We start from the raw sequence: 10135 nt of genomic DNA on the forward strand, positions 1-10135 counted from the left end.
CAGAGCCTTAGTGGGCTGGCCTAAGGACAGTTTACTGACCAAATCACCATGAAAGGAGAACAGCCCACAGTGAATTTCACTTATACCCAGTTATGACCCAGTCACTGCACAACATGATGAGCAATCCAATGACTTGGCTGCACTAGCACTTCCCTGGAGGCACCAGGAGTGCCCCTCCCAAACAAGCCCCTTTTCTGGGGGAGTGATGTCAAGTGGTGTGGCAAACAGCCTGGGCTAACTCAGCTCTCCTGTGCTGCCTGCCTGGGGAGGTTAACTCTGCCCTGGCAAGATCCAGGACAGATGGGATGGGATTGGGATGGGGATGGGAACTACTGTTGGAGATGTGGTGCCTCTGGGCATGGATGGTCGTAACTGTGTCTTGTCAGTTGGCCAAAGTAATTCCACACGAGGCTCAAAAATGCTGCTCCCAGGCACTGCCCTCTTTCACCATTGCTCCATTGGACCTTGATCCCACTCATGTCTCTTGGACCACCTCTGGCCCTTCGGGTGACAACAGGGATTGGTGTCTGAGCAACTCTCTCCTGGCCTCCACCCTCAGTAATTCCCATGGGCACTGGGACCAGCAGCTCCCAGGCAGCCATGCTCCTTAACCTTTGCAGGGGGACAGAGACCCCTGCCTGTCCCTGCCTGGGGGTCCTGTCTCATGGGGAGACAAGGAAAGGTGATTGTCCTGCCCAGCTCTGGTTTGATCAGGAGAAAGGACTCTGCTGGACACAAGGATTTCTCCCCAGCCAAGGGAGGGAAAGTCAGTGAGAACTTCAGTTTCTTTCCAAGAAGGTTCCCTAGAGATAACAAAATGACAGCAATAAGTGCTAAAGAACCTGGGACTCTACTGCTGGTTGTTCAACATGTTCAAGAGTGGATGATGGCAGAGCCCAAAAATGAAATTTTAAGACTGTTCCTGTGGCTAGGAATGCCCTGAGCCCCAAGGTTAATGGGGCTGGTAGTGGGATACCTGGGGAGGTTTCAGGCTAGAAACCTTTTTCCGCCCTCACACCTTTTGCCATGGAGCTGGTGCTGCCCATTGAGCAGTGTCGAAGGTGGACACTGTTGAAGCTGGAAAATTATGTTGGGCAAAGTTACATCTCCTCCCATGGCTACAAAAGCCCTGACCCCCATGTTCCTGGGGCTGCTAGTGCGATACCTGGGGATATGTTTGGCCATGAACATCTTTCATCCCTCACACCTTTAGTTTGGGATGTATTGCTGGGCATTTAGCAGGTTCAAAGGTGGACGCTGGTATGGCCAGAAATGATGTCAGGTAGTTTTAAGACTGTTCCCTTATTAAGGAAATCCTTGAGCCCCAGGGTTACTGGGGCTGCTAGTGGGATACCCAGGCATGTTGAAGGTCAGAAACATCTTTCACACCTCAAACCTTTTCTTTGGGAATTATAGCTGGACTTGTAACTTTTTCAAAGGTGGACGCTGTTAGAGCTGGAAAAAGACATCAGGCAAATTTCATACCACTACATTGTCTATGAAAACCCTGTGCCCCACGGTTACTGTGGCTGCTAGTGGGCTACATGGGGAGTTTTCAGGCCAAGAAGACTTTTATACCATCACACGTTACGTTTGAGGTTACTGCTTTACATTTAGCGTGTCAATGTTGGATTCTGGGAGAGCCCGTAAATGTCCACAGGCACTGTTAGGACTCTTCCCTAGGAAAGGAAAGACCTGAGCCCTAAGGTTACATGCTGATGGGCTTCCTAGATAGGTTTCAGGCCAGGAATAGCTTTCAGCACTCAAATCTTTTGCTTTGGAGCCCTACCTGCACATTTAGCACTTCCTAAGGTGGACACTGGTTGAACCTGAAAATGAGAACAGGAGCTTTTAGGATCATTCCGTTGTGTAGGAATCACAAAATCATAGAGTCACAGAAGGTTAGGAGTTCGAATGGACCTCAAAAGGTCATCTAGTCCAACCTCTGTGCCAGAGCAGGAGGATCACCTAGACTAAACCACACAGGAACACATCCAGGTGGGTTTGAAAGTCTCCAGAGAAGGGGACTCCCCAACCTCTCTGGGCAGCCTGTCCCAGTGCTCCATCACCCTCACAGTGAGATAGTTTCTCTTTATAGTCACAGAGAATTTCCTCTGCTTCAGCTTGCACCCATTGCCCCTTGTCCTACGCTGGCCATCACTGAGAAGAGCCTGGCTCCATCCTCCCAACTCTCACCCTTTGCGTATTTCTTAACATGAATAAGGTCACCCTTGAGTCTCCACTTCTTCAAGCTAAAGAGGCCCAGCTCCCTCAGCCTTTCCTCATAAGGAAGGTGTTCCATTCCCTTAACCATCTTGCTGGCCCTGCCCTGGAACCTTTCAGGGAGTTCTCTGTCCTTCTTGAACTGAGAAGCCCAGAACTAGACACAACATGCAGTCTGACCAGGGCAAGAGGGAGAAAGGCCTCTCTTGACCTACTGAACACACCTCTTCTAATACACCCCAGGATGCCATTGACCTATTTAGCTATGAGGACACATTGCTGGCTGATGCTCATCCTGCAGCATATGAAGGGGGTCAGATTTCAGAGGAGATTCTCTCCAAACCAACTTTTGTTCAGATACATAGAAATGTAACTTATCAACGCATTGAACTTCTGAGAGAATTTTTAAACAAACATTGGAAAGATGGGATATTTTCCAACTCTCTGAAGCTCAAAGCAGACACTGGAGAGCTGAGCAGCATCTGAATTACCAAAGAGCAAGTGGAGGTGGAAACGTGCTGAGAAAAGTGAAGTGCACACATCTATCTGTGCTACGAAGAAGACAAAACAACAACTAAAAAAACAAATAATACAGACTGGTCCTAATGTGAGTTCCATGGCCAGTGATATGCCGAAGATGAGCAGTTCATTGCTCCTTAGAAACATCCAGTCCTCAGTTTCCACATGGAATCCTTGAGCTCCTGGTTCCTCATGCTGTAGATGAGGGGGTTCACTGCTGGTGGAAACACTGAGTAAAGAAAAGACAGTACCAGGTCCAGGAATAGGGAGGAGATGGAGGGGGGCTTCAGGTAGGCAAACACACCAGTGCTGAGGAACAAGGAAACCACAGCCAGATGAGGGAGGCAGGTGGAAAAGGCTTTGTGCCGTCCCTGCTGTGAGGGGATCCTCAGCACAGCCCTGAAGATCTGCACAGAGGACACCACGATGAACACAAAACACCCAAAACCTAAACAGGAACTGACCACAAGGACTCCAGTTTCTCCGAGGTAGGCATCTGAGCAGGAGAGCTTGAGGATCTGGGGGATTTCACAGAAGAACTGGTCAAGGGCATTGCCATGGCATAGGGGTGATGAAAAGGTACTGGCTGTGTGCAGCACAGCATGGAGAAACCCACTGCCCCAGGCAGCTGCTGCCATGTGGACACAAGCTCTGCTGCCCAGGAGGGTCCCGTAGTGCAGGGGGTGGCAGATGGCAACGTACCGGTCATAGGCCATGACAGTCAGAAGAGACAACTCTGCACTAGCCAAGAAGAAAACCAGGAAGACCTGTGCAGCACATCCCCAGAATGAGATTGCCCTGGTGTCCCACAAGGAATTGGCCATGGATTTTGGTAGAGTGGTTGACATGCATCCCATGTCGAGCAGTGAAAGGTTAAGGAGGAAGAAGTACATGGGGGTGTGGAGGTGTTGGTCACAGGCTATGGTGATGATGATGAGGCCATTGCCCAGGAGAGCAGCCAGGTAGATGCCCAGGAAGAGCCAGAAGTGCAGGAGCTGCAGCTCCCGTGTGTCTGCAAAGGCCAAGAGGAGGAAGTGGCTGATGGAGCTGCTGTTGGTCATCTGCTGCTGTCAAGTGTGGAGACCTGTCCAAGAAGGAAAAGGTTCAGTGAGAATTAAGGGAACTCTTCTTTGAGGAAAACCTATTACAGTTATTAGGGAATACCCACAGATTGACGCACTTTTTTTGGGAAAACTCCTGGCAGGTCCCTTTTGGGAGGTCTGCTTTGTGCTGGCTTGTGCAGGGTCACCTGTGGGCTCTCAAGAACTCAGTCCTGCCTGGCAGCAGTCAGGAAATAGAAGGATGGTGTGATCTCAGACTAAATCCCCTGTGGGTAGCAATGAGCTTTTCAGCACTGTCACTCCAGTTTCAGCTGAGGGCAGAGCAGAGCTTTGGAGCTTTGGTTTTCTCCTGGCTGTAACTGAAGAGTGTTTCTTCTTTCAGAACTGCCTACCATTGCTGCTGCAGTGCCAGTGAAACCTTCCCCTGAGTGCAGAGTAGGGAGAGCTTCTCTGACCATCAGCCCTGGTCTCAGCTGCCCTGTGCTGGTCGCTCTGTGATCACACCCTGGTGTTGTCTGTAAAAGAAACTGGACCCCACAGAGAGGCGAGGAATCCAGTCCTCAGTCCTACAGATGGGGGTCCTGAAAGTGAGGGTTACCTCAGTGCCAGGCCCACCAATGGGCATGGCCAGAGCCCAAGGCAATTGTGGGATAAAGGTAACAAGAACAGGATTGTGAAACTGCAGAAATACTCCAGCCAAGGCTGGAAAGACAGGGATAGACAGATGGGAACTCAGGGGTTTCTCCTCACTGCTGGTTGGGCTGCGAAGGAGAAGATTCAGCCTGAAACTCTGGAACTTTGGGTCAGAGTCTTTGCTGGGAGGATAGAAACTAGGGGATGGCTGTGGGGGATGTCAGAGAGGTACCAAATCCCGACTGCCACAGCATTTCTGTGAGCAGCTCCTTTTTTGTGCCTCTGTGGCAAAGTCTCTGCTGCCTGGAGCTGTCCCTGCAGCTGCTCCTCTTTGCCTATGTCACCTCCCACTCTGTGCTCACAGACCTCATCGCACCTGCCCTGTGCTCAGCTCTGCTCTGCAGACCCCTCCTGGCATCAGGGCTCTGCCCTGGGAACCTCTGTGTGTGCAGGGCTCAGGAGAAGCTCAAACATCTTCATGAGAATCAAGTTTTCATTATATATTCTTGAGGGGAGAAATAAGTTCCCACCTACACAGTCAGCACAGCCCACAGGAGAGGAAAAGTCAAAGCAAACACTTTACCTACAGGAAAATGCTTCCTTGGTGTTGTTCCTCAAAGTCCCTTTGCAATTTCTCAAGGATCAGCTGGAGCTGGGAGCAAACCTGACCCAGTCAGCACTGTCTTACTGCAGAAGGACCTTATGCTGCTCTTCCCTGGGTAACTCCTTCAACACACAGGTCCTTGTTTATCCCTGTGGAAAGCCCAGCAGGCAGGCTGAGTGCTGACCCTGGCAGCAGCAGAGTCCCTGCCCCAGCACACAGCCCCCAGGGCGCAGGGACCCTGCTCACAAGGACAGCCCTGGGCACCCCTGGGTGCACACGCTGCTTCACACCTCTGCAGCCATGCCCAGGAGAAGACAGCTGTCCTGCCCTGTCCCTCTGATGGGGCACAAGGGCATCCCTTCCAGGCAGCACCTTGTCCTATAGAGAACCTGTCCTCCTGACAGACCCCACACACTGTCCCATGTCCCAGCTTTAGGAGATCCCTCCAGGAACAGAACCTGCATTGCCCTGCACCCACAGACATACCAGGCAGAGTGCTGTGGAGATTTCTCCAGTGAGCTCTCAGCATCCATCAGCTCTCTCCGCCTCACAGGTCTCCCCTCGGTGCCTACAGGCAGTGTCCCCAGCCCTGTGTGCTTGGCAGAGGAGCTGCTCCTGGGCAGAGCTGTCTCCCTGCAGCACTGCAGTATTTCTTGAGCTCCCACTGTCCATCCCAGGAGCCCAGCCCAGCTCGCAGCAGAGGAGCAGGTGAAGACATCATACCCTCCGTCCCCTCTGGACTCCTCCCTGGAGCTCCAGGGAACCTACTTGGAAAGAAACCGAAGTTCTCACTGATGTTCTCTCCCTTGTCTGGGGAGAAATCCTTGTGTCCAGCAGAGTCCTTTCTCCTGATCAAACCAGAACTGTGCAGAAGAATCACCTTTCCTTGTCTCACCATGAGACAGGACACCCAGGCAAGGAGAGGAAGGGGACTCTTTCCCCTTGGGGAGGGTAAGGAGTATGACAAGTCACTTGAGGCACCTCATCCTTGCTTTGCAGCGCTGGGGCTGTATAGGGATGCAGCTCTGGCCCATGTCTGCCTCAAACTCACCAAAGCTGGGATTCCTCTTGCCACAGTTCCAATGAGCACAAAACAGGGACCCACTTCCTGGGAGCTGCTGGTCCCAGCTCCCGTGGGAATTAATGGGGGGGAGGCCAAGAAGGAGGTGTTCAAACACCAACACCCAGTGAAACCTGAGGGGCCAGAGGTGCTCCAGGAGATGTGCAGGGGGATCCAAGGTCCAAGAATCACAGAATGTTAAAAGCTGGAAGCAACCTCAAAAGATCATCTAGTCCAATATTCCCTGCCAGAGCAGGATCACCAGGACTAAGCCGCACAGGAACACATCCAGGTGGGTGTGAATGTCTCCAGAGAAGGAGATTCCCCAACCTCTCTGGGCAGTCTGTCCCAGGGCTCTGGCACCCTCACAGTGAGAAAGTTTCTCCTTTTCTTCACATGGAACTCTGCTCCAGCTTGCACCCATTGCCCTTTGCTTATTTCTAAACCTGAATAAGGCCACCCCTCAGTCTCCTCTTCTCCAAGCTAACGAGGCCCAGCTCCCTCAGCTCAGAGGAACTGGCCAGCATTGCCCCTCTGCAGAAAGAGGACCAGCTCAGAGGACATTGGGACAGGCTCCTGGAATGGCTGCATGTGAAACGTGGCCAGGCAGGATCCAAGGATTCCCACAGGGAGGCACATGCCAGGGGGTGGCCTGTCACTGGGAAGCTTGCCCCACCTGGCTCTGGGCCTGTGAACAATGCTGCCTGAGGCTAGAGCGGCACCCCATGGAAGAGACCCCCCTCCAGCTGAGAGAGAAAAAGACCCTTTGGGAGGCCTGGCACATCGACTCCATTGGAGCCCTTGGGAAGGTGGAGGGGAAACAAGAGTATTAGTGGGAGTGGAAATCATTTCTGGCCTAGTCCAAGCCCAGGCATTTCCAGGAGCAGCAGGAGAACATCCAGGGCAAGCCCTGACCAATTGGTTTCGCTTTCTGCCAACCCCCAGTCTGTTCAGCCAGTCCAGGGCAGTCATTTCACTGCTGCCAAGGGGCAGGAGTGGGCCAAGGAAGGAGGAGTCAGGTGGGGATTTCAGCCCCCGTGTTACCCCCAAGCTAATGGGATAGTGGGGAGAACTAATGGGCTTTTGAAAGGGTTTCTAAAAGCTCACAAGTCACACTGGGCAGAACGACTCTGGGATGCAGTTCCCTGAGTCAGTGATTGCTGGGGAAGAAAGGGATATCCCAACTCAATGCCTTTTGTCCCAAACCCCAGCTTTAATCCCCAAACCCCACACTACCAGCACCACAGAAAACCTGCTTTCTCTCCTGGTCTGCCAGTCTTGGTAGAGATGCCGACCATTGGGAGCGTTCCCCTCGTACTGGCTGAGCCCCTCAACAAACACGCTGGGAAAGCAAAAGATGCCCATGGGAAGGAACACAAAGTCAATACAAGGTGGATTATTCCATCCTTCTAATAACAATCTATGACCAGTTCCTTAATGCAAACTGAGTCTGGGTTTTTTCTCCTTTCTTTTCCATATGGAATCTCTGACACCTGCTTGAAGGAATAGATGAAGCTGTTAATTGTCTGTATAGTTTAGTTAATAACTGCTTTGTTAATATTTATAGGACGTTTAGCAGACTGCTACAAACATTGTTTTGGTCGACCTTTCTCACCACCTTTAATATCTTGGGAAATGTCGTGGTTTCACCCCGGCTGAGAGCCAAGATCCACGCAGCTGCCTGTTCCTTAAAGGAAAAGAGCAAGTTAAAGGGAAGGGGGGGAGGGGCGTGGGGGTGAGAAGTAAGGGAAGGTTAAAGGAAGAGGAAGGGGCAAATAACCCCAAACCAAGAAATAAGAGGCCCGTGGGCTGGGATAAGGATAGTTTACTGAGATAACAGAAAGATCCAATCTAACAATGCTAACAGGACTTTAGAGCAAAAATATATGAAGCTGTTGATACACAATGCAGTTTCTCACCAAAATCACAGCTCAGGCCGTGCCACCCAGAGACGTCCCGGAACCCGACCGTCCCCCAAGAACCGCGCGTTCCGGAGCCACCCTCGGCCTTCCTCCCGTCACCCCCCGATATCCTGGGCAGGACGTAACTGGCGTGGAATACTCTCTTTGGGCAGTTGGGTCACCTGTCCTGGCTTCGCCCCTCCTTTCTCATGAAGAGCTGAGAAAGTCCTCGACTGTCTGACAGCAACTAAAACCATCAGGGTGTTATCAGCACTGCTTTCATTTTAACTCTCAAACACAGCATTCCATCCGCTGTTACAAATGAATTTAGCTCCATCTTGATCAAAACCAGGACATTATCCACCCCTTATTCCATACCATTTACATCATGACCAGATCCAACCATTTCTTTTGGGTACAACCAGTTTCTTGTTTCAGACACACATATATGTATGTACACATGTATATGCACACATGTGCATACAGGTATTATTCCCTTACTCTATGGACCATTCCTCTGAGCTTGTTGAGTGAATGAACATTCAGTCCATGATGATTTTCAGGCTTCATTCGTCATAACAGTCTCTCATGGTGTCAGTATGCGCCATTGGATCGTTGCGTGCTGCATCTCGGGCTCTCGACCGATACACCTGACATGGTCCATGTTCACAGTCTGTGAATCAAAGATGTTCATTTTCAAAGGGAAGGAGGAAAAAGTTCTTGGAACACCAGGTCTTGGTCCCGTTATCATGGCACTCTTCCTTCATTGACTTGTATGACTCCAGCTGTAACTCCATTGGTACAACATGCAACAACATACAGCAATAATAGCAATAATGAATGTACAGTAATGGGTTATTTAGCAATTATTATATTACAATTTCTACCTTATTTATTATATTGGCTATTCTCACCTAAAATCAAATCCCTTTGAGGTACACATCGAACTTCTCCATCCTTCTGCATTACCCACCAAGTACAACCAGGTCCTTGAGCAAAAGCAATCCCAGACAGGGGTTTACCTTTGCCTGAAGCAGGGATGACCCAAACTGTCTTCCCTAATATACTCTTCATATGCACCACTGGGACTCTGTCTCCTTCTACAGTGCGTGGAAATTTTGACTGGGCAGGACCAGCTCGATTGGTAGATCCCCTGGAGTTAACTAACCACGTGGCTTTGGTTAAATGTGTATCCCAGTGTTTGAATGTTCCACTACCCGTCGCTTTCAGGGTAGTCTTTAAGAGCCCATTATATCGTTCAATTTTCCCAGAGGCTGGTGCATGATAAGGAATGTGGTACACCCACTCAATGCCATGCTCTTTGGCCCAGGTGTCTATGAGAGTGTTTCGGAAATGAGTCCCGTTGTCTGACTCGATTCTTTCTGGGGTGCCGTGTTGCCACAGGACTTGCCTTTCCAGACCCAGGATTGTAGTCCGGGCAGTGGCATGGGGTACGGGATATGTTTCTAGCCAGCCGGTGGTTGCCTCCACCATCGTGAGCACGTAACGTTTGCCATGGTGGGTTCATGGGAGGGTGATGTAATCAATCTGCCAGGCGTCCCCATGTTGGCTCTTTCGAGCGATGGAGGGAAGACAAGGATACGCTCAATATGAGTAATCAGCAGGCTTCGATTTATTATGGCTAACGGCTTTCTTTTATACTATCATTAATACATATTAATTGTCACTAATGCATATTATAATTGTTACAACTTGATTGGTTCTTGTTTAAAGGTTACATCACTCATCTTGTGGTCTGGGAACGGTGCTTCTTTCTCATTGTCAGGAACAGCAGATCCTTGAAACATACATCTTGTTTCTACTTCTTGTCACTGTGTAACATCGCTATCAAAATACTGACCTTCCTCTCTATCATTTGCGTCGGGATGGTGCAACGCCTACTCGTACTATTAAGTTTCACAGGACATTGCTTGAACAATTGCTCCATAGAGCCATGGCCTTGCTTCTCACGTAGCCACTCTTCCACAATTCCCCCGTTTTTATTTTAGAGAAGGAATACCCCATTCAAAGGGCGAGCAAGAAGCTGTTGAATACACTGTATGATACATGGCAAGCAAAGCAATATCAACAAAATAACAAACAAGGCATATAACAACATCTTTAACAAACTCCT

General features: G+C 50.2%; 1 protein-coding gene across 1 annotated transcript; it reads right to left on the minus strand.

The window, feature by feature from the left end:
• Positions 1-2879: 2879 nt before the first annotated feature.
• Positions 2880-3803, minus strand: LOC311200913 (olfactory receptor 14A16-like; the record flags this gene model as incomplete). The annotated part of the gene is made up of 1 exon (XM_084275216.1): positions 2880-3803. One exon carries the CDS (start codon positions 3801-3803, stop codon positions 2880-2882), a length of 924 nt encoding a protein of 307 aa, XP_084131342.1.
• Between the last annotated feature and the right edge of the window lie 6332 nt (positions 3804-10135).

The sequence above is a fragment of the Gallinula chloropus genome (genome assembly GCF_964237585.1).
Source record: "Gallinula chloropus genome assembly, chromosome: 25".
NCBI classification, from domain to species: domain Eukaryota; kingdom Metazoa; phylum Chordata; class Aves; order Gruiformes; family Rallidae; genus Gallinula; species Gallinula chloropus.